Source organism: Echeneis naucrates, chromosome 21, assembly GCF_900963305.1.
Source record: "Echeneis naucrates chromosome 21, fEcheNa1.1, whole genome shotgun sequence".
NCBI lineage: Eukaryota > Metazoa > Chordata > Actinopteri > Carangiformes > Echeneidae > Echeneis > Echeneis naucrates.
Genome location: NC_042531.1, coordinates 9,820,287 through 9,845,887, shown reverse-complemented (window position 1 = coordinate 9,845,887; position 25,601 = coordinate 9,820,287). Strand labels below are relative to the sequence as shown.

Below are 25,601 nucleotides of genomic sequence, written 5' to 3'. Positions count from 1 at the left end.
TCAATACATTTACGGCTTTTGCTGAGCTAAACATTCAGTGCTAAGCGTCTTCTGTGAAAATGATGCTGATAAGACAAAAATGTGCCAGAAGCACAGCAGTTTTCTGTAAAACTGCTCTTCTTTTGATCATGTGAATGCAGCAAAAACAAGCTGTAAATAGCACTGACATATTATCACCTTATAAAGTTGACATGGTGAATGCAATAGGAAAAAACAATTGCCTTTACAGCCATCAGATACATATCAGCTTTGGCTTTTATTAAAATTCTTTGATTCTTTGGTAAAATTCACTCCTTTTACTTTCATTTCACCCTTCGCCAGTTCATGAGGGAAAGGTTAGGCAGCCATTTTGTGCTGGGCACTTATTCCATTTTCAGGGTTCAGGATGTTTGTCCCTGAAAACATCTGCCTGCTATTGATGGGAACTAATGGGAGAAATAAAAGCGAACCACAACATTAAAGTTGTGTGCTGGAAAACCAAAACAGTAAGATGACAGACACCAGAACGACTCACTCTGTGGAGCGTTTTGTCATTCTGCCATCATTTTTATATGGAGTTGTGAGCTTGATTGTTTCTTAGCTCTGAGCAGTTTGTATGCAACTGAAATGGCATCAGTGAGGCAAGAAGGCTAAGAGGTATGTTGCCAAAAATGACACAATTCAGCATCTATGAGCACTGAAATTATAAAAAAAAAAAAAAGATTCTTCCAACTATAATTTAAAATAACTTAATTAGAGTAGAAATTAAATTAATTCTTCAAGTTCTTTGCCAAAGCAAAAAGCAAACAGTGGCTTGATACTCACGGTGTTGGGCGACTGGTAATGTGTTTGGGGTCTGGAAGGTCTTGACAGTGGCGGGACCTTCTCCTCCAGTTGTTATGACCTGCACCTCCAGTCTGTAGTAGGTGGACGGCCGCAGGTTCGTCACCACAAGCAAGTTATGGTCCTGCCAGGAGAGGGAGGAGAGCAGACATGCAATCAGCTGAAATACTACAGAACGCGTCTCTGAATTTGACGGGATACAGATTTGAATTTGGCCGTCAACCAGGAGGGTATCAGATGCATAGCTGTCTTTGCACAAGCCACAGACCAAAACAACGACTTTGTTTTCATAGGGCTTGCTGTCTCTCTTTTTTGCTGCCAGCTTGATAAAGTGTGTGGTGGGTGGTTTTATTTATAGACGAGCTCCAGAGGCTGGGAGGTGCAGATAGGCGGAACGTGTTGTTGATGGAGAAGATTATGTCAAAGAGCGGCTTTTTCAGAGCTCTCACAGAGGATGAAAGAGGAAGACTTGAAGGCAGATGAAAAGGTAGAGGAGGAGAACTTCCAGCAGGACACAACACTTCCTCAGATCCATCCCTGTGTCTGTCTGCACACTGCCGCTTATCACAAGATTCATGCAAAGAGGACACAACAGTGTTATCCCTAAATCACCCTCACCTCTGACAGATGCTGTGAAATGAAATGCTCGAGATAGAACTTACTTTCCAGCTGCAAGAGAGAATTTTCTGGCTATACATGACAAAACGAGGTCCTACGTGGTGTATTGGAAAAGGTTTGAAAACAGTTTTTACTGCCTTCACTGGCTGTCAGGGGAGACGAAACAGAAAACATTATTTATAAAAAAGGACTTACAGGAGGCAGGATCTGAGACTGAGAGATGATGCTGTTGGGTAAGCTGTTTTGCCGGCTCTCAGTGGTGATCTCAGCCCAGGTGACCTGGAAGCCTGTGATACGCTGATGGGGAGCCATCCTGGACACGCGCCACAGGAAGTTGCCGGTAATGTTTCCCTCATTGATCGAGAAGGAAGCTGTGAGGTTCTCTGGCTTTGCCAAGACCTTTGGAAGCCCCGGTGCTGTTCGGAGAAAAAAAAAAAAAAAAAGTGAGCGTTGCAGGTTCTGGTAAGTGGATTTTGTTCTATTTTGGACGTAAGCAGAGTAGCTATTCCCACAGTATGCAATCAAAGTTGACTAGATGCTGGCTGTAGGTTCATATTGCACAAAGCCATGAGAGTGGCATCAATCTCTCTTGACAGGAAAGCAAATTATGGTATTTCCCAAAATGCTGAGCTATTTTGTAACAGCATCATCATTTTATCCACCATTATGATATGCTACAGTGTCCGATGAATGTTGCCACGGACATGGATCAAACTTAGATACTCACTCCCCTCCCCTGGGCAGGGGATGTGTTTGTGTGTCTTGGTCCGGATGGTAGCACAGGATGGGGTGAGAAAGGTGGTGCTCTCATCCTTGGAGCGTCTCTTGGACTTCAGCATGTGAACCGTGACTTTGTACTTGCAGGAGAACAGCAGGCCCGGGAGGTTGATGTAGTTCTCCTGTGCCAAGAAACACATTATTCAGCCCTGATGACTTCGACATGTCACCCAGGTCAGCTCCCATGGAGCTTCAGAGATAATTAAATACACAGCGCTGGGGCAGATCACATTCCCACACAGGAACATGCCCCATACTATAGGACCATGGACCAAGTACTCACATGGTAAGGGTTAGACCACCTTTCTCATTTTTTAATAGTTCCCAAATGCAAAAACAAGGATAAACTTAGTAAAGAGGCAGTAAACAAAGTGGATTCATGTGCAGTTGGAAAGAACTGGCCTGTAAATCCATGTTAATGAATTCGGCACAGCAGTCTTACACTTTACTCTCAATTCAAACTTTAATTATCTATTGATCTTAACAAAAAACCCTTTCTCATCTCTTTTCAACGAAACAAAACCCCACCCCCCCCAAAAAATCATGCTGACTGAGCGGATATACATCTTGCATTGGTAAGAAAGAGGCTCTACGTTAATAGGCAGTCCCTTGAGAAAGAGGGCGTGTATATTCGCTCTGATATGAAACAGCTTTGATTAAAAGTGAATGAGCCGCTGTGCTCACATAAAAGCAAAAGCCTGGAATCCTTCCCAGCGATCTATAGAAAATGGATATATTTCCTAGCAACCAGCGTGCTGCTCCCCAAAGAATGTGTTGATTGCCAGGCCTCTGCCATCCTGTATCAGCCTGAGCCCAAACAGTTAACACCCCCCACCCAGGCAGACCCTATTGCAACCTAAAGGAAACCCCATGCAGGAGCATTGCTGGAGCCATTGGGGGTGACTGATTCCCCATTCCGGGAAACATTTTTAAAGAAAATGCATTTTATTGGCCAGAATACCACATGCCTGACCACACAGCTGACTCATAATATTCAAAACAACAGCAGGCATTTTGCTCAGTGTAAATCCAACACAACAGAACTTGGGGCTCACTCAGAAAATGTGTTTTTTTCTTTCAAGGAGCTGTCCTTTATAAGCATCAGACAAAAGCTGAGGCACGTGCTTTGCATTGCACCAAGCTGCTGATCAAGCCTCAAGTCTGTGCACTCTGTGACTCAGCCTTCGGTTTGAAGGTGTGCTGGAGCAGGTGCAGGTGTGTTGCTGGAGAACTTACCTGTGTGACGGATTTTTCCGGTCCTCGGGTCTCGTTGTGGCTGCAGTACTCGGGCATCCACTGGACATGGTAGCGGCTCACTGCAGGATCTAAAACCAGGAGGATGAAAAGAGTGAAGGCCAAAGAAAAAAATGAAAATTATTGCATTTTGTAATATTTCTTAAATGTAAAAATACTCTTACTTCAACATTTAACTGAAGGGAAGGCATGTGCAAAATTTACTCAAGTACTAAATAGATGTTCTCAGGCAGCAGAATGACCCCAGTCGGATTTTCTATTATTTTAATATTGGATCGAGAACGAGAACAATAAGCATATCAACAGACAAAGCATCAGTACTTTTACATTTGATCAGCTCTGGTATGAAACAAGGTGGCTCCACTGTGTCAGATTTCACATAAATAATCACTGAATAAAAAAAAAAACAAAAACAAAAAACAAAACAATTGTTAGCTCCAACCCAAATTATGATTCCTGAATAATTACTATATATTGAGCACGTCAAAGCAGAGCTGACTTCAGTTAGAGCAGACACTGTTGGGTAGTTAGAATTCATACCCGTGGATCCTGTCTGTCGTGTCAGGTTATGTAAGAGAAAGCAAAATGAATCACAAGCTTCTCCTACACACATCAGCATGTCCTTGGGAAACAAACTCCCATTAGACCTGATAAGTACATTGTTATGCCAAACGATTGCGATGAAACTACATTTATCAAATATATGCACCTCTCCCTCTGAAATGAAGCCTTCAAAGCCTCCACCTAACTACAGTTGTGTTCCTCCACCGGAGCCACCAAATATTAAACTGGTATCAAATGACAATCTGATGGACTGAAATGATTAAGTGATGTGTATCTCACATTATAACACTCTGGTGACTATTATGGACAATCACGTAAACATATGTTGCTGAAAATAAAGAGGAACTTGAAAGTGCTTCCTTCTTTATCTTTACATTAACTTATTAAAACGATTTCCCTGCTTTGTGAACCTTTCTTTGTGTTTCTGGAGGTTTTGGTTTCCGAGCAAAACTTGTCTGCTTCCACTTAAAGGACTTTTATTCTAAACAGTGGATCAGAAGCCCTGGTCATGCTGGGACACACCGCCTCTTTCGCAGAATCTAGCAGCAGCATTTGCTGCACAAATTTTCCTACACAGTAGCTCCATATAAACTCATCAGCAGTGTTTATCTGCCTGTCACTCTGATCTTATATTTATACATTTATTATTGATTCAAGTGTGTCGCTTGAATATGTGAACTACTTCTTGATAAATAATTGAGTTATGCGATGTTCGCCCCTTGGCGGCCTGCGTTGTAGTGGGGAGATAAAAGGGGGCCTTTGAAGGCTTAGACACTGATCTGGCACTTGGAGCCCCTGAGCTTTTTGGAAGCAGAAGAGAAGAATTACAGGGAACCGGGAAATCGGGTAAAAAATAAACAAGATACGCTTAGCTGGGTCCGACTTGGAGGGAAGTGGTATGTAAAACAAGAAACAAGACATGAGATTGAAGCAAAGAACAGAACCTCAACAATGTTCAATAAATCACAGCTGGATGCGAGCCTTGGAAGCGCCGCCCCTGCTGAACCTGTCTGCTGTCTGGGTGCTGGGCAGGCAGCGATATATTATCTAAGCTGGTGAAGAGTAAGCTTTGCCTTCATCAGCCAGAGAGAGCCCAGAGGACGAGCTGCTCTGGATCACAGAAACAATGACCCTTTTTCTGTCACACAAACCAGACATGCAGGCCGTACGTCTGCGTCGGTGTTTACAATAGGAATGCCAAAGCGGTGACCCCTCATGCTAATGAGCGGCAGCGGCAGCGACACGAACACAGATCAAAATAAGAACGCAAAGGACTGTGGACCGGAATTGACTCTGCAGCGCTGTAATTCCCAAGCCATGCTCGTCCCCCCCGTCAGCATCACTCAGCTCTCCGAGTCCACGCCAACCTTACAAACAGCTCCGGGCCAACTCTATCTTCCCCCCTCGTCTCCCTCACTCTGATTCAGCAGTTGGTGTCTCACCAGGCCTCTGCTTCAGCCAGGGTTTGCATTCTTGACTCTAAGATGTGGAGTTTGGCTTGGGTGATGACATATATTAGTAACATAACATAGACCAGTGAATGGGACTTGACAGGTTACCCTGAGAGCATGGCTTTCAAGGTTTCCATATTTCCACTCTGGTATTAACAGAAGGGTTGGGGAATGGACGCCGCTGGGACAGGCATTCCTATAGGCTTTAACCCCTTGCGGTGCTGCAACCCGCTACCATTTCTGCTCCTCATGACATCAGGTCTTGTAAAACAAAATGGGCTGCTGCAACACTAATGCAAGGGCGAGGATCTATTAAATACAGCTGTCAATAAACCCCATTGCACGCCTCTGACTCCGTGTGTTTATTGTTCTTTACTAAACGGTGGCTCAGCTCGACCGGCCCGCGTGCAGCTTTGCACTACTTTGCAGGGCAGCCACATTTCCAACTCTCACAAAGGCACATTGTTTCATGTAAAGATTTGGACCCTTTGATACAGATACATGAAAGGAATCTTTCATTGTTTGAGTAACTAAGGATCAGTCATAACACTTGATCACGGGTTACGTGTGTCATTGTGATTGATGGGCATAACGATGTGCTAATTAGGTTCAAGCAAAGCCATAAATCAATCCAGTTGAGTGAATACCTCCGCGGTTCTTCCAGTAGACACGGACTTGCAGCTGGCCATCCTGGTAGAAGGGCGTGCCTACCTCCAAAGGGCCAGAGGGGCGTTTGGCCAGGGTCGACCCAAGAGGGGATATCTCCTCCTTCTTTGACTTGAGTAGCGATTTGACTGTGAAGAGAAAAGGAAAATGTTTGCCTCTGTAGCTAAGACACAGCAGTGACTGTGTTGTGGCAAACTCTCCAGCATGGTAACAAAAACACACAATTATTTCTTTGTGAAACCACAGCAGTTACAACACGTTCTTTATGCATAGATCTGGTGTAATTTGATGGGTACACACAGCGTGAACACTGCCAAGGTTAGAGGTTCAATTCCCTCTGGAGCGACACATTCTAAAAATGTACACACTCAGAGCACTGAGGCTTGGTCTGTGCTTCCTGAACACGCAGGACCTCCGAATGAATGCAGTTGTGTTGTCAGTGTATTTTGGCCATTCGTGCTTTTTGCAACTCTCATGGTGATTGTTTGCCTGAAGACTCAGTAATTTAACAAAATCCATCTCTCAACAAAAACAAAGAAAATTGGAATTTGCTCAGTTGGTTCAGCCAAACCCGTGTGGATCTGCAATCACAAATGTGTAGCTCCATCCAGGTTTTAGTTTGATTTCAGGAAGGGCATGACCCTGTCTTTGAGTCCTGATTGCAACTATCATGCTTGCTTGGCTGCCACGTAGACTGTCCTGATCTGCATTAGTTTCTGAGCGCAGCTTAAATCAACACAAATGTGTTTTGCTAATTTTATTCACCATGTGACATGTACTTATTTAGTGTAATACGAGTAAGCATCTACAGCCATGACAGCTCTGTGGCTCTTCAGCTTTGCTTTCTGATCTGAATCTGAGTCTTTGAGCTACCTGCTAATTTCAGCATGCAATCACAATGCTATTATGCTTTTCATTTTTTTTTTTGTCTTTTTTGTTTTGTTTAATATTTCCTTTCTTAGCTAAGGGTGTTGATATCCTGGCACTTGGTCAATTGCACTAAACAATAAATAAAGCGAGGCCTGATGGGAGCATTGCAGACATATGTTCATAAACGAAGAAACAGAATTTTTTTTTCTTACATAAAAACGGGAAATCAGGGACAAAGTCCCAAAAATCATAACAATCCATAGATACTGAGCCCTTTTCCTTGAAAACCAGAAATATCGATTTCATGATGACGCTACAGGCAAAGTCAGGGGATCACCACAGTCTTTAGGAAATCATCTTCTGGGACCGCAAATGGCAAGGAAATATATCCAATAGTTTCAGTTTGGAGCAAATAATTGAACAAATCAGCAGACACTGCCGTCCCCAAAGCCGCGCCACTAAGGTGCCTAAATAAGCAAATCTTGACAGCTGAACGTACATAAAATATTAGCCAGTGTTTACCTGATTCATTATTCTGGCTGGTGCTGAAGTGGACAGAAGCCTTGGCGCTCTTCAGTCGCACCTGTCCCCAGTATGTGACAGCCTGCAGCTCCACGGTGTAACTGGTGTTTTGTTGAAGCCCCTCCAGCTCCACCCAGCTCTGAGCCTGCGACAAGAGAAAGCATTACCATGTTGGCATTTGTACGTTACCACACTGTCACTTGAGCCTCCTTTCAAAACCCCCATCGCCGTCCCAGCCATCGTTCCAGCTCAACAAACCCCAGGCCAACTGGGGCTTGTGGGAAAGCCTTGCTTATTGAGAACACATGGCAAGCTGGGGAAGGCACCACGGCGAAGAGATAGCCTTCAGGGCCCGGTGAGGGAGCCATGTTATCAGAGCCTCCCAGGGCTTCCTCACTGTGTTTGACTTGCAGCATTCCACCATCAGCGTGAGCTTCATGAGTTCTTGTTATTGACTGTGTTTTGACATTCCTCTACCAGCAGGCTGCTTTCAAAGCCCCGCAGTGCAAAAGTGGAAACCAGTAGTACATGTGTCAATAGGTGTCTGGTGTCTCCCACCACTATCTCCTCCGTGCCACATCTGCTCTGCATTTCAAAAGCTAATTCAGGAGAACACTATAGAGGTGTGTGCCAACTGTCTAGACAATCTGTCTTTCTGCACTGTGATAATGAAAGGCTAGTCACAGATATTTGCAATCAGGCTCCATGTTACTGATTATACTGTGTAAAAGGCTCACTTTTGACCTGCTAATTCATTTAGCCACGTGTAGTCTTTCATTTAAGTTGAGAGTGAATCATCTCTCATATGATTTCGCTGTAAGGTCCAATTCTGTTTGCATTGTGTAATCATTGTGTAATTTTTACAGAGAAACAAAAAACAATACTATCAAAATGTTTTTCTGCGGGTTTCTGAGCCGTCCAAGTCAGGAAGTTGAACTTTGTAAGCTCTTAGCTTTCCTGTTTTTTTGAACTTTGGTAACCAAATTATATTTATCCTTTCTAGGTGATCACAAGTGGGGGGCTTAGTCTGTGTGACATCCCAGACAAAGGGCCTTAAAGCCTCTTCTTTCCGGCCAGAGAAAATATTTGGGAAATGTTCCAGCATGCAAACTAAACTGATCCAAGAAGTAATGAGGGCTTTAACAATAAGACCCGAGAAGAAGGAAATATTCCTTGGATGTTTTTAGCTGTTTGTCCTGTTTTACTGAGTCTCCCCTTGGTTTAAATATAATGCATCATGTAAAAGATAATAACAGGTTTGGAGTATAGTTACACAACCGCTTCACTTCGAAGCTTCTGCGCTCTGTGTTAAAATAAGAAAGTAAATAAATTCATATCCTACTTCAAATATAGCTGAATTACACAATCAAAGAATCTGTTTTAAAAAAAACAACAACAAAGTAAACAAATTGAGACATTTAAGAAACACAGACCTTGAAATCATGATTTATCACTTTAAATGGGGATATTTATCACACTTAATGTGGTTTCTTTCAAAGCTAAGTAGTGCGTTTAAGGCTTCTTTCATCAGCATGAGGAATCAAAACAATGAAGAACACATTGCACCAATCTACGTGTGATTGATAACTTTGCATATAAATGAAACTCCTATTCCATGTTTCATGCCTTTCCGAACATTTACAGTGATGTGTTGAGACCGGAGAAGAAGATTCTGAGATAATCCTGAAGCAAACTCTGAGAGAGAAGAAAACTAGGAGGCAGAGAGGGAATGCATTGCTAACAGGGTGAGAGGATTACCCCATTGGTGGTCTTTCTCCTTTTTTTCTTGGATGGCACCATGGACTTGGTGGATACGGTCCAGCTCCAGAATACTTTGTAGTGATGTATGGGGATATCTGGTTCTTCTGGCAGGGTCCAGTTGAGACGAGCTGTCACCAGGCCTTCATCGCCCAGCGTCACGTTGGTGATTTGCAAGCTGGTTGGCGTGGGAGGGGCGGACGGATCTGAAGATGTACCAGCAAGAAGAAAACAACACTGTCAGAGTAATTTTTTTGATTGATTTGATCACATCTGTAGATATTTAAGGTTGGAAAAAAGAGACCTTCTTGTTTGTGTATATGACAAATTTTGGACCACAGTAGTTTCCTTTTAAGTATCATTTCAGGCACAGTATAAGATACCTTTCACCATTTGACCGTTTGAATTCCAGCTGAGGAAGGGGGGGGGCACTGTGGCACTGTGTAAAGTAATTAGTCTACCACCACCAAACTGCCATGAGATGTTATGACAGGTGTCATGTCACATCTATGACAGTGTTCAGCAGGACCATGAGCACAGGTCAAGGGTTAACAAACACATGCTGCTCACTTTGGCTCCACACTCAGTATTCCTGTATTTTAACTTTAACTGTCTGTCTGCGTGTGTGTCCAGGGTAAATCTGCTCGTGTGCTGTGACCCAGCCTGCCACCGGGCGCTGATATAAGCCTGGTGCAGGAGGAGACACGGGGCCAGACCAGAGGGAATAGCCCTGTAATGAGAAAATGATTCACGCCACAACTCCGTTGGCTCTCTCCCCCCGCTGTCCTCTCCCACCTGTAACGCATTTAATCCGGTTCAAAAACACAATCGGTCACATCGTTTCTCCATACCAGCCGATGTTGGACGCGCAAGATAAATAAGCAGTCGGCTCTTACAAATTTCCCTTACAAAGTATAGTAGTACAAAATTGCAATCAGATGATGCGGCCGTACTATGTAAACAACAACTCCATGACACGCCAGCCAGCTCATCAAGTCCATGACAGCTCCCATCAATCTAGTAATGTTCTGGCACTGATTGGAGATCCGTTTCAATCCCTGAAGCAATATGCTTTTCCCACCTGCTGTCTAGATCTGTCTGATGACCATCCAGAACGCTGGGGGGCAAATGTATGACGAAGGGCTGACATGAGAGGCCAAAACATCCACACGCTACCACCACAAAAACACTAAACACAGATTTTTAGTATTTCTCAGAGTACTTAGGATGTCTGCCAGCTGCAAACAACTTTATCTATCGTTTAACTCTACCTGAATGTCTTATGGGTGAAAAAAAAAAAAAACTCAATGCAGACAAGGTTTTATATTATAAACCCTGAAATCAAAGCAGTTCCCTGAAACATCTTATTTTGATATATATGAACGGGCGAGCGCACAGTTCTGTCCAACAAGCACAATGTATCTGATCTGAATTAGATGCAATCTCATCACAATATTGTATTCACAAGCCTGTAAGGCCTGGGAACCACACGACAGTTGCCTGCAACTTTAATAAATGCCATCTGCAACACAGCATGTCTATTCAGCATCATTGAGCTCTTAAAATACATGGAAGGAGAGGTAAACTGTGACACAGGCCATCAGAGCGTGTTTACTAATCTGTGGCAAAGATCTGAAGTGCACCGTGGTTACATCATTCCTCCTAAAAAGCAAGACAACACTTGCATTCATTTGAAACCTGCAATATCCTGACTAATTCAGACATATTACGTTTTATGCGACTGCAAAGAGGGGGGGGGCGGAGGAAACCCCTGCTTTGAAACCATAAAAGAAGATCTGGTTGCACCACAAAAAAGAACACCCAGTCACTGCTCATTAGATGGCATCGACAGGAATTACACTTTCTATTTAGCAGGCTGAGTAAACGTGGGGAAACTGCAGAGTGGAAATAATTATGTACAATTCAGATTAACAAGAGAATACAAAAGGTATAAAGTCCAAATACTGTTTTAAATAAACACCTCTAAGTATGAACACCGTCAGTTCAAAGTGATGAATGTATATTTGGCTCCACCACAATTGGTTTGCTGCTGCTTAATGGGGTAATGAACTGATTAAGAGTGGATGATTTAAAAAGGTGTGTTTGAAATGCAATGTGTGGCTGAATAGAAAGCATTTTTTTCAACAAAGTGTTGATTTTTCTTTCAGGACTGGCAAAAAAAAAAAAAAAACTGGGATGACATATTAATCAATTCCAGTTGGTCTGTATGGCCAGATAAGTCAAAAATCAGGCTTGGAAATGCTTCCCAAAGGCTCCACCTGTTCAAAGGCCTTAACCATAACAAATGGGGGGCAGCGGGTGTCAAACAGGAACTTACACACAAAGGCCACACACACCCACACACACTCGTACATACACCCACAGACCTCTGGAGGAGCGGAAGTGTTTGCTGGGTGCAGTGAAGCCGCGGGTTCCGTGGACATTGACTGCAGCAACTCTGAACTGGTACCATCTGCTGGCTCTGATGTCGGCCAGTTGGACGCGCTCCTCTGCAGTCTGAGAGACAGATGGGGGGGCAAAGCAAACCACAGGGGTCAGGGTTCATGCAGGGTCACAGCCCCAAAGCGAGTTTGCTGCCACATCAGTCATCTGTGTGTTTCTCTTTGCCAAACTTTCAAAGACACTGTGACTGTGAGGAATGTGCAACCGTGTGCAACAGCACCTTCGCAGCTGTAGCATGTGGCATGCTGGGACATGTGAAGCTAAAATACAAATCAGATCAAAAAAAATAATAAAAAAAAAAACATTTGCCGGCAGCTATATTTGATGGGCTCCACGAAGGGCGTTTTGGATGGGTGATGTGCAGATGCCTACCTGTGCCACTGTCTGCCACTCTGTGGCGTCGTCCTCGCTGGGGTGGATGCCATAATTCCAGCGGCGCTGCACCACATACAGGACAGGTTCTACGGATATGTTGAACTTGGAGGACCAGCGAATTTCAAGCTGACCTGACAGCTGCTCCAAAAACACCAGCTCTTTCCTCGGCTTCAGAGGGACTCCTAAAAGTACAAGCAAGAAAGACAACGGCGTGACGAGAATTAATACCACTGCTTGGAACACTATAGGTGAACTTCAACATGTAATTTGCTGTTTTCCTCTCTCGAGCAAAAGGGAGCTGGAAAGATAAACAACAGAGCTGCACAGATATAGATTTGAAAATGAGACATGACCTCACCACAATAGATTTAATACATGCTGCGGGTCAACAGCATCCTCTTTGTACTGTGACAGATTGTGATATTTCCTGGCCGGAGTGATTTGTTTTATTAGCTGTGCTTCTTAGTGATGATACACACAGTTTGCAGTTAGGTATGTGAGATGGCACATATAATGTCTCTTTCTCTCTCTCTCTCTCTCAGACACAAAAATATACAAGTGCAAGCATACACACATATAGCCGAAGTTCATCTGCATCATTGCACTTCGCAATCTCAGTCTTTCAGACAGAGTTGATGTGGCCATGTGCAATAAATTAGAGCTCTATTAAGTGCAGGCCTGGGACAAACTCTCAGCCAAGTTAGACCGACTCTCTCAAGTGAATTTATTGCAGCGGGGATGTAGTGAGCTGTTGATTGAGCGTCGGGCACAGTGATAATGAGATGGAGATTGGAAAAGCAAGTTTGGAAGTACAGGAGAAGGCTGAATACATCCCACAGTTCTCAATAAATCACCTAGCACTTCAGACCATTATGTCGGACCTCTGTCGCTGCTGGGCGGCCCACGACTGCTCCGCATTTATAAACAGCACCAACACGCACTCAAGGCTACTGCACAACATGTCGGTAAACAACGTAATCAAGACTGTGCTCTTTATGCAGAGCCCTCGATGCACTTATAGCTCTATTCAGTCTATACACAGCATGTTAAAGTGATTGAATGGCGCATATAAATCGCGAAAGATGGAGCAAGGTCCTTGAGCCACACACACACACACACACACACACACACACACACACACACACAGAGTTGGTAGTTTGTTTTGTCCACCGATAACAGCTTTCTGCATGCTAACAGCTGGGGGTCATTGTCCTGTGGTTTCACAGCTCCACAGCTGATAGTGTGTGTGTGTCTGCGTGTTAGTGCAAGTGTGTGCGTGAGAACAAAACGTGTCACATTTCCTTTGCGATACTGAGCACTGAAGTAACCACAGCATTCTTCTTTTCCTTCTGTCTTAACTCATCTTCCCGCAAAGTCATACAAGTACTTGTGCAAAACACAAATCACACACATTCACAAAAATAAAACCTCACTCTTCCGCAATAAGTTGGAGGGGAACAAACACTTTCTCTGAGCTTGCTCCTTCCAAAGATAGCTTTTGGGTCAGTTTTGGTCCAAGAATCATACAGTGTTCATTTTTCAATGGTCACACACTTACTCCAAAGCCATGATGTAACTGCTGCTTTAGAACGATCAAGAGAGCGATGTCCATTCATGTGTTAATCATGCCAACAATTACATTCCAGGAATATAATTCTTGGTACTCACGCACATACTGTCATAATCACCGCTTTAATTATTGGGGTTGAGGAAAACACGACAAATAGTGCCTGTAGCACGAGGGCTTATTGTAAACTGAGGATGGCTGACAGACTGATTACCTGACAGATTTGTTGTGACAGTGTAAATATGACTGTGGCTGAGATTAATTACATATTGACATCAACATATTTCACATATTTTTTGCTTTAGCTATCTTAAGATGTTCAGTTGTGTCACATATGGGATGCTGTCGTCCAAGGAATGGAGATTGATAATGGAGAACATGAGAATATTTCGAAAGAGCTCTAAAATGAAAAGACATATGAAAGCCTAATGAACCCCCTACTGCACAATGCATTTTATCTTTGGCACACTTTCGCATAGAGCCATGGATGATGTGTAGCTGCTTCAGATCTGTTGATTGAGGGAAAAACAAAAAAACAAAACACACACACAAGCATAAACACAACAACAGTACTCCTGTTTTTCTCTGTCAGAGAATACACACACAGGCTGGGGACCCTAACCTGATCACGCACACAAACACACACACATCTGAGAGTGATCTCAGTCGGGGAAACGCTCCATTTCTCCTCACTTGTGTTTGCTAATGGCTTCCAGGATCATGGCTCATCGTAGTGAAGGCTACATACACACTTGTGCACACATAGAAACAATTACGCTCTTCAAACCATGAGCAACTAATTAGACCTTTAACACCGAGGGCCAACACAGGAATTCCATCCGGACTTTCACCAAAAGCGTAAACGTGGTGCTGATGGCGACCAGTCGTGAGCTCACGGCTTGGATTGAATTGGGCGGGCAGGAAGGCGGGTGCTTTGATGTGAAGGTCTCACAATACAGTGAATACTTTTCATTGACTGGGTCGCTGCACTGAAATTTTCAAGGTTCGGCTCGCTTTCATCTTCTCCCTCGATTAATGTGCTGTTCACCTTCAGAGCATGACATCCACCGTGACGCCCCTCAGGATTTTTCCAAATCAAATATAAATACTCCACAGAATGCCCTTCTGTGTGTGTGTGTGTGTGTGTGTGTGCGCGCAAACTCATACTTACAAATCACATGCTCGTTACATCTCACTAGCAAATACAGTACGCACAGCGAAACGCACTCAGATTGACTGCAGTGTGATTCAAAGCATATGCAAGCTAAAGTTTATCACTGTAGTAGTTCAAAGCTTGATTTAAACTCGCTGCTTTCACTTCAGAATCGCCTCAACTTTGTTATGGCCCCAGGCTGCTGACAATTGTGTGCTGATAGTGTATATAATGTAGTTCCAGCTCCCATCTCCGAGTTCAGGGGAACTTGGTTCTCTCACATAATGACTCGGACGCCTTGGGCAACCCTATTAAGCTGTTTTACTGGAGCAAAGATTCTTGGGTACATCTGTGTGTGCAAAACCCTCAAGTTTATACAGAAAATTCAAGACAGAGGATATATTCCCAACGAAAACACAAATGGCATGAGGAATGTGTGGGTGACGTACAATACAAAGAAATGAAATTCAGATTTATGATTGTGAGCAAGTTGTCAAAAAATTGTGTAAGGTAATCTGCAGCGTACGTCACTGAGAATTAAAATGAATGCTTGACAGAGAGGGATTAATTGGTTCAACACTATTTACGAAAATTATGCAATCAATCATATTTTTAATCGCATTAAAAATATGACGTTGGTGTTGGACCATTACCAGATATAAAATGTCAGTAACTAACAGGAAAAATAAGAGTTGGAGGGAGCATCCAGGATTCAGCCAATGAACTGTGTTAATCCAATCCCCTTCAGAAACAGTATAATTAAATACAGAGATGAGGTTCCCACACATTTACGCAATTTGTGCTTCAGAGTCTGTTGGCATGGGAAGCTCTAAAATATCTCACATTTTGTGTCTTCGGGCTTCCCTCTCTTTTTCTGCGCTTTGCTGCCAGTGGGACAGTCCTGGGGTTGTCAGACTGTACAACCAAATTTAACTCAACTGTAAGAGGGATGTGTATGGCTCATACCGAATTTATTGAAATGGTCCAACAGATGTTCATAAAGCTAGCCACCATTTTCTGTGAGGTATTAATTCAGTGTTTGCCTCCCTGTGTGGCAGGTTATCGAGGAAGTGGACGACTGCCATCTCCACAGTACAGGAACCCATATTTTAATCTTGTCATGTTAATATCAGTTTTTGTGTATTGTTTGCTCTGCATCACTTTACAAGCATTCAGTTCAATTTTACATCTTACAAAGTAGCTGCTCAATGTTTGATTTTGTCATCATTAAGCCAAACTTTTCGGGTATCTGTAACTCAACCAGGACTTGATTCTTTGCTGGGGCAGAATTGTTGTACTGTAATACAATAGAATTTAGATTTTTTAGCTGTTACCTTTGTAGAGGTTTTTGGGCAGTTGACAGGTGTGGCCACAGCCATTGGAGCAGCACTTTTTCACAGCTGAGCACTCTCCATCCTCCTCACAACTCTCCACGCAGGCGGCTGCAAAGCCACTGGCCTTCTCTGGGGCAGGACAGTCGCCCTGCTTCACTCCCTCCACCGATTTCAGGAACTCACAACTCGTCAGACACTCATAGTGCTTCTTGGGAAAGAGGGGCTAAGGATTTTGGAGAGATTGAGAAGAAGGAGGAAGAGGAGAGGAAAAATACATGTCAGATAATTTTTTAAAGACCAACCTGCGTGGCTGTAAACAGGCAGCTCTGTGATCTAACAGGGATTGTCCTGTTTACATTTCAGCTTATGAGTCACTGGAACGGTGAGCACATTAAACAGCCTCATGGGGAGGGTCATTATGGAGGGGCAACAAGGGTTTCTTCACACTCTTTTCAAGCTTTCCTCTTATAGAGGAGTGCCAGTGGCACCGAGTCTGAAAAACTGAAATGCTCGTATAATCTGAGGCAACCATAGTATTTGTGGTAGTGACATACCTCACATAAATCCTGACACTGGTTTTCCTTCAGGTCCCAGGATTCCTTGCATGGCTCCAGGCACTGTGAAAAGGAGAAGGGTGTCAGTTCTTCAAAGAAGCAGCCACATCAAAGAGCCACGGCTATGGAGATGGTGCTCTTTGCGCTCTAATGCTGGCTGCCAGGCATCTCGTTCAACCACTTCCCCTGCATGTTCACATCAAATTGTCCACCTTTTTTTGTTACAGGTGCCCCACTAAACAATTCTGTACAAAAGCAAACATGAGGCATCGAGGTTGTCTTTTATGAGCAGACAGACGTACCTTTGCTGTCTACAACTCTACTGATGCTCAGGGTTTTGTTTGGTGTGGGCCCCGACAGATTTCACTTCTTCTTTCTATCCTTCATTCTCATTCTGCCACTTCTGCTCATGTCTGGTGCTGATACTCTCTGGCACTGGCACTAAACGCCCTTCTCTGTGCTACACTGAACAGAGAGTGCTTAATAAATGATACACTTGGTTTAATGTTCTTGGGATTCCCTTCTTTTTAAACACATGGAACAAATTTGCTGAATGTCTGGCATAGGGATGGGATAAAAGAAAAGCCTCAGCCCGAGCATAGCTCAAACTCATTTTGCCAAACATAATGGGATGATAAAAATTTTAAATGAAAGTTTACTAATCTAGTCAGACTCCCATTGCTGTAAATACAACGATTCACCCTGAATGAATCAAATTCAATAAAAACAAACGCAATATAACACAACGCTCCATGTATGTCCAACAGAATTAGGCAGATGCTGCCGCGGGAAAGGGAATGCATTCAGATGGGACTGAAATGAGCTGGGGTCTTATATGCTCCTGTTACTGGCCTCTGAGAGCTAGTGTGAACGAGAAGAGCATGTTCAGTCAAAACAGACAAACCACTGCCAGGCTGCTTCTGTGCTGCACTGGGAGCAGCCCCAAAACCACACCAACCAGAGACCTGCCAAAGTCACTCATTCAACCCCATTTAATTTGGACTCCTGCACCGGCTACAGCACTGAGACAAGTCGCAGCAGATCACTGTCAACATATTCACCTACATTCATCATCCGGGACGGTCCAATGCTTCGGTCACTGACAAGTGTGGGGAGATATGTTAGAGTAGAGATGTGGAGATCTGCCATCAGCTGAGAGGTCCAATTTTGTCAACAATAAGTGATTCAATCACTTGAAGAAATTTCAAGTTGCGTAAGAGGCAGTGTAGACAAGCGGTTGACTGAGGGCACCTACTGTAGTGTGCATTTAACATAAAGATGATGTAAGAAACATCTCAGTCAAGTCAAGGGGCCTGAGTTGTATTTATGGCTCTTTAATTCACTCATTAGCCCGCTTTGTCATTATTATGCCATTACCAGTGAAAAGTTTATTAGCTTTTTATGGAGTGCGGTGGACGGGCACATGATGAAACATAAATCGTGCCTCTGGAGGAACATGCTGTAATCAGGACCATGCACGCGTCTGCCAGCTCCCAATTACACTCAGGTCTCCGTGTCGCCCAGCCTCGTCTCAGGCAACCGAGATCCCCATGTGGGCAGCGTGCTGAGTGTTAGACAGCTGACTCCTGAGCACAGAGAGGGTGGAGGGGGCTTGGAGGGCTGGATGTTTTCTTAATTACTTCACAGTAATATAGATATCACTCAATCGATACAGAGATCCAAAGTGTCAGAGGAAAAAAAAAACTGGACACCGTGGAGGGAGAACACAGTTATGACAGATGAGAGCTCCAAAAAAAACAGAATGCGGTTTCCACAGAGCTGATCAGGTGAAACCGCCGTAACACCTCCGAGATTTAAGATGACATATGAGCACCACAGTACTGTCCAAGTCTGCCTCACCGTCTAGAGGGTTCGCACAGTTTCATCATCATCTGTTATTCATAATACAGTGACCTTATATCATTAATTCTGTTCTCAATTGTGTCCTGTGAGAGTCATGCCTGCGGTGCTGACGGGGCAGTAGCAGCAACCTCAGCATCCCGGCCTCACTCAAGCACTACGCAGGAACAATGAGGTCTTGAGGCAATAACAGTGTGCTGCACCAGTGCCTAAAGGACATTCTGCCAGTAGACGCACATGTTAAAGCCCCCAAATCCCTCCAACAAATCACTGAACATACACACATAAGCCTGGGGATCAAGCTCATTTTAGTCATTGAAAGATCTTGTGTGTGGACTGAATGCATTCCATTGGCTTTTTCCTGAGGACAAATCTCTCTTTTTTTTCTTTTTTTTTCCCCCTTTTTAAACACAATCGCAACTATATAAGATAAAATGGACTCATCGTTACCTCGAGATGGTCGGACTTGCGTGCCAACCCGCATGAATTAATACAGCACATTGAGTACCGAGGATATTGCAACACCCATCTGAATACTGGCTGTGTGTTTAGTGTTGTCTCACCCTAACTGTCCTTTTGTCCTTTTTTTTTTCCTTCAGGCCAAAATATCCAAACTAACTGCTGAATTGTACCTGGAAGTTTATTTACAAAAATATTATCAGGGGATTTGCTTTTGCTAAATCAGCGAGTATCTCCTGAATGGCACTCTTATAAAACGAAGAAGAAAAAAAAAAAAAAATGAAAGAAGACGAAGAAGAAAAAGATAAGCATTTGTGTGGAGGCAGTGATAGCTCCCTGCAGGTGTGCTAGAAACTGACAGTCTGTCATCATGTTTCCCCAGCCACACCCACAACCTGACATTTAAGCAGGGAAGAGGAGGACCAATGACAGATGTCTTGCCAAAGCAAATAGGACGGCTGGATATAATTACAAAGGTGCTCTCATCAATCAAGGGCCTGATTCCTATTTACACAGTTTGATGCACAATCTAAACCATAGCCCTGATGCTGCCAACAATGTGCTTGGTAAAGTGCCATAACATACTTTCAATAAGCTTTTGCGCAACGTTTTGCAAATGGTGGGAGGCGGGGTGCACCTTCACGCATCCTCATTATTAAGAATTTTTATATGCTGCAGTTTAAGCCTTTGGTAAATGAGAACTATACAAATGAGGAGCAAATTACAGCAAACTAATAAAAGCAAAACCCACAGAGCGTCCTCCCTGCATCAACTACACACAGTTTTGTCAATGGAAACAGGCGAGGAGATATCTGCGCTCTAACTCCATTGCAGTTGAGATCCCAAAAGGCATAAAACCCTCAAACCTTTGCACATCTTGCACCGCCGATAGCTATACTAGTGTTTGAGTTCTGAGATCTAATCTGGGAAAATACGCAAAGGAACAGGAGTGGAGAAAATAATTGAGCTGGACAGTGAATCTGCTCGTTTTGGGTGCCAATGTCTGGGTCTCCCTCAAGCAAGTCTCCCATTGCTGGCAATGCAGCTCCCATCTGTTTGAATAGCAGAAGGAATGTAATTATCCAGTGTGATGTTAACATATTTCTGGGACAAATTTCACTTACAAAGACACAAATGCTATTGCTTGGAGATGTAAACAAGAGCATAGGGTTGTTTCTATGGACTTGAGCTGTTCGTCTTAACAAAAGTGGCTGATTTCCCCCTTTTGTCCTCTTATCTTCCTCCCCAATACTGACACATTCTGCATGGCTAAGTAGGAACATCCATAGCGGTCTTTCACTCCCCATTTCACGCCGTAATAAAACGCAGCAGTTGTTACTCTGGGGGACCCTGAAAGGCATTCTGTGGGGCCGATGAGAGAGTTAGTCTGAATGGCAGCCAATGCCACATCCCATCTTCAGTTTGTCATGGCTGGGACAAGGCTGCTGAGGGTGGAAATGGGGGAGGAGAGGCAAGTGTGAGAGATTTTGGAGGGTTGGGGCAGGGGGGGTTGCTTTGAATAGGACTGCCTCTCTCCATCAGAGGAGCATGGTTATTTCCATCCATCATAAAAAATGTTTACTGGCCTGAGTGAGTGACTGGAATAACAAACTGTAAAAATGTGCGTATATATAAAATGTCACACAATTGTTTTGTTTCAGTTAATAAAGCATGAGCTACTACCAGTCAGCACTGCCCCGGGCTGAATGACACACAGTGTATCCAAAATAAAAGAAGGGCCCTGATTCATAGCGATTCATAGATGCAGATTACATTTTCCCATAATGCCTGAACATATCTGTGGAGACACAGAGAAACATGCGAGGGATCTATGTCTGATCCTGCTATTTTACAGAGAGAGAGACTAAAGTCACACACAAAAACATGTGAGCACCTAAAATAACATTTAACTGCTCTGTTTTTTGAGTGTTATCCCAAAAGCTCAGAGATGATATTGTCAAGTGTTAAGCTTGAATGGTGCCAAAAGGCATTTACAAGGTGCCTTTGCTGCCCCTCAGGATGAAGCCGCAGCTTCCTGCTCCCCTGTGAGACAGATACAGAGGACCGTGTGTTGTTGATAACACTGCACTGTAAATCTCACCCCCCCAGTCTCATTGAGTTATTGCTATTTTCTGCTGCCCTGGCTGTTCTCAGCTCTCCGCTCATATCTATTGACCCATCTAGGAGAAAGCCACTGGGCTCTGCTCTCTGCTCTATTAAAACAGCCACTTTCTGCACGTATTCACTCAGCTCTCACTCTATTTTACTTTTATTTGGCTTTCGTCTCGCCTTCACTTCCCCAGTTCCTTCTCAGTTCTTATCTTCTCTCTGCTCTCATTTCTACCCCCCTTGTTTTTTTTTTTTATTCTCAAACACTCAGACCACATCCACCCTTATCCACATAAAATTTAAAACTCATCTTTTCCCCCAGCTTAGGCTTCCCTTTTGCCCTTAGCCAGTGGGTTCATACAAAAAAATGGATGTTTTCCAAAACTCTTTCCAAAGTAGATAAATTTGAAGACGGCAGGCTCATATTGCAGTGCAAACAAAAAAAAAAAATTATCAGGTGATATATCTTTCGCAAACATAGCCAAGACACTTTCACTTGCCAGCAATGCTATGGGACCATGTTTCTGCGACCCCCAACTTCATCTTGTGTGGAGACTCAGCCCGTAGCCAGGTGATGTCACTGACACATGTTTTGTGTCTGTTAAAAGACAATTGGGCTAACTCTGTACACAATATGTGCCAATCACAGCCTTTAAAAAAAGAACATGATTTCAAGAGATATAGAGTGGATTCAAGTTTGAAATACAAAAAAAAAAAAATGTAAAGAAAATGTAAAAAAATGAGAATAGTCCAAGTTTTGCACATGGAAGAAATGTGAAATGAAATGCACGAGCTACAGTATTACAAAAGGCCACTGCAAAAAAGAAATGACATCCCCACAATCTTTTGAAATTTTACAAACACGGCAGTCAAACTGACGATTCACCTGAGAGTTTCATATGCTTTTGATATGCAGTGCAGTGCCTGTTAGCTCTTCAGCTACATGCTACAGAGATTTTATGGCAAAACACTGAGCATGAGCATTTTTCAATTTATGCGCAACACAGTGGACACAACTCCAAGAGTCCCTGCCGGTCAACTGTTTCTTTTCTCACCACCAGTTCCCAGAGAAAAGCCACAATGAGGACCGTTACTCGTCATGGTTTCCTTGTTTCTCCCCCATTCACAAACTTCTACCCAATTTACTGAATTCAATCCGAAGGTCATATTCGAGTCTATTGTTCTGTGTAGCATGGCTGCCTTTTAGCGGATGCCCATTGTGACTCACATTACGGGCTAGACAGGGTGAAATATACCTCATCAAGTGCTTCAGTGAGAGTAAAATCATATGCTAGCAAGCCTTTCCAGGTCTCCGACAGGCTGTTAAATTTCAAAGCATTGTAAAAATGTAGCGAGTAAATCAGGAAGAAGATATCCGTGTCCCGAACTGTTCTGAAGTCTAGACCGCCTTTTACTCAGCCTAACGTGACCTGATAGTATGTTAAGTACATTAAATATCATGCATTTCTTGTCTGCAGCGCCGTAAATCAGCAGAGGTGTGTGTTGGGCAGACAGTGGGGTGGATCGGGTAGATCAAAAAGAATGACAGCGTGCTTGAGACGAGTTTGCAACTTTATACACAGCGAGCTCACACAAGTGTTGATAAATATGAGCCGTCCCGATGAGAAGACGATTTTTACCATAACTTATAAGAAAGGGAGCTGGTTGAGGATCTAATGTAATAATTGCTTTTGAGATGTTGGAATCAGCACGAGTTTGTGTTTCAAGGGAAACAAAAAAGGCTGTGTCCCTTTCAATATTTTTTGGTTTGGTATTTCACAGGTGAATCTACACCATCTGAGGCTGCTGTGGGGTTTTCCATTCCTCGGCTACCTGACAGGAAATCCATATCTTTGTGTTCTGGTAAGATCTTTTGTTCCAAGTGCTAAAGTCTTGGATGCGATGTAGCGATCTCTACATCTGTTCATCACTTCTGTCACAGCTCAAGAAGCTGCCTGATAAAAATATTCTACAGCACCTCAGTAAAATCTAAATGTGGTTTTGATTGATATGCAGAGGTGCCGGAAAATGAAAAATTTGCAATTTATCTCATTATTTACATAAGTAATAAAAATAATTGTAACTGTCTTCATTCATTTATTCCAAACTGACAGACATCTTCAACTTTCCCTTGTTCTAGCAATGGCATATTTTCCAAATTGAAGTGTTTTACAGCCCAGAGAGCTGGATGTTGCCAGTGTCATAATTCCTTGATATTTACAACCAACCAAAACACTGTACTATTCCAGCTCCAGTGGGGTGGAATGAAATCTATACGGCTCCAGGCTCCCTATTTTGTTCCCCGAACTGGGATCAGAAAACGGTGAGTAACCTAGCAGGTGGTGTCACAGACATTCTTTGAGCATCACTTTAATTATTAATTTAAATGCAGTTGAGGGTGCAGACAACAAAGCGCTGAAAAGGAGTAGCGTGGCAGAAAGTGAGAAGAAGGAAAAAAAAAAAAAGAAAAAAAAAGAGAAGAGGAGCAGGAGGGGCAGCGCATGAATTATACATTTACCCCACAATCAGAGGTGCCTGCCTTATTTATGAGCAAAAAGCCCACACAGCTTAGCTAGGATTGTGCTTTGTCTGCTGTGGAATGCAATAGCAGTTCACTTAATACTTAATGACTCTGAAGTTTCACCCAGACACCCCACCCATCACACACAGACAGACAGACACACACACACACACACTGCGCCGATGCCCGGCACTACTTCTCTTACACACCCTCTGCCATCTCATGTTGTTATGCAGTGACAAGAGTCAAAATAACAGTGGCTGTAACTGGAGCCTTGGTTATCACCTACCTCTGGGCTCAGTTTACATTGCATGACAATTAGACTCAACAGGATGTATCCATCATGTGGGGTCAGATTGGTGATAAAGAGGCCAGCCGTCCTTTCACTGTGATGAAGCATGGGAAAGTCAAGCCCCCTCTGCTGTCGTCTGAATGACAAAATCAGAGCTGCCCGATTGATGATTTACTGTATTTGCTCCCACTCCGTCGCACTGAATCATGTCATGATGACAGATGCACAGGAGCAGAGATCGCGCGATAAAACACTTCCTCGCTGCCAACGATATTTATACAAACTGCCAATAACTATGATTTACAGCAACACTAATGAACTCGTGTTTTCTGATGCAGACAATGAAAAATGCATTTCACGTCACGGCAATGCCACTCATGGCAGATTGAACAGATCGCAAACAAGATAAAGGATGGCAGCCATGTTGGCTCGTTCCTACAATAACCACTCAAGCGGTCCCAATCCCTCCTGATCTCAGATGAAATGAGACCTGGAGAGTTTGCCTCAATGTAGGCCAACAACATCTAAAACACGACATGTCTTCGAAAGGAAGGAAAGCCGTCCTAATCCCGTGCTGCAGTTACATTCCAACACTATCTCAGCTTGTTTATTTGAGTCTCAGAAACACTTCAAATTCACTAATCCTACTTGCCCTCTCCAGCTTCCACTAACAGCCCCTTACACCGGGGCTCCTTTGAGTATCTTTGGATTGAAGAACATCCAGATTGAGAAATTATGTGCAGCCCTGTAACAGTGATATAAAGTATTCTATTTGCTTGAGGTGACACGTCATCACCCTTTTATGTATATTTCAAAAGCTGCAGACAAAGCCTTAAGAAAGACAGGGCAAATCTGGGCAAGTCTAGAGCTTAGAAATTTGTATTGACACTGCGGGGAATCTACAAAGCGCAAAACAAAACAAAAACAAACAAAGAAAGACATTTGATTGAAGTGCAGTCAGGAACGCTTCAATATAAATTACTCTACTGATGCGTTCAAATGCTAAAACAACAGTAAATCACTGCGTATTTGACACACATTCTGGTTTTCTATCATCCTGAAACTGTCACACAATCTACGGGATTTATCTCCAGCAGCTTTGAGAAAGCTGGAATAAACTGATAAACCCACATCTACTAAGTACATCAGCTTTAAGATTCTTATGTTCTAATTTTCCCTTCCTCCATGTGACTGTTTGTCATGATTAATTCAGTAACTACATATTAGTATAGACGACAAATACAGAGACATCATTTCTCGTTTTAGCAACTCTTGAGACGGGAGCCCTGCTAGGAAGGTATGGCGAAGTCACAGTAATCTGTGATATTCAGCCAATACATGCTCAGAATGAGAATAAACACTTGGTTGACAGCAGATTGTCTCAGTGTGACGAGTCATTATGGCTAAGAGAGGATTTCACAACAGCTCTGATTACATTAATCCCTCAGGAAAATGAAATCCCTTCTGACAAGGAAAACATGTTCAGGCTATCTGTGAAAGGTCGATTATCTTGGGAAAGAAATGGCCAATATAAAAAAAAACAAAAACAAAGGTTGGTGTCTGGTGTGTTTGGTCATGGATGGTTTGTTGGAGTGCTCATTACCCAGGTATT

The 25,601-nt window shown here is 43.3% G+C and overlaps 1 protein-coding gene across 1 annotated transcript in view; it reads right to left on the bottom strand.

Moving 5' to 3' along the window:
• Nucleotides 1–25,601, bottom strand: part of anos1 (anosmin 1) — a 37,653-nt gene that overhangs the window by 1,266 nt on the left and 10,786 nt on the right. Inside the window, exons 3-13 of the mRNA XM_029530385.1 lie at nt 16,749–16,811; nt 16,195–16,417; nt 12,138–12,322; nt 11,690–11,819; nt 9,303–9,508; nt 7,545–7,689; nt 6,134–6,280; nt 3,454–3,542; nt 2,168–2,339; nt 1,636–1,856; nt 805–946 (exon numbers count right to left, since the gene is read on the bottom strand). Of these exons, the coding sequence (XP_029386245.1) occupies nt 805–946; nt 1,636–1,856; nt 2,168–2,339; nt 3,454–3,542; nt 6,134–6,280; nt 7,545–7,689; nt 9,303–9,508; nt 11,690–11,819; nt 12,138–12,322; nt 16,195–16,417; nt 16,749–16,811 (1,723 nt within the window). The remainder of the gene's footprint in view (nt 1–804; nt 947–1,635; nt 1,857–2,167; nt 2,340–3,453; nt 3,543–6,133; nt 6,281–7,544; nt 7,690–9,302; nt 9,509–11,689; nt 11,820–12,137; nt 12,323–16,194; nt 16,418–16,748; nt 16,812–25,601) is intronic.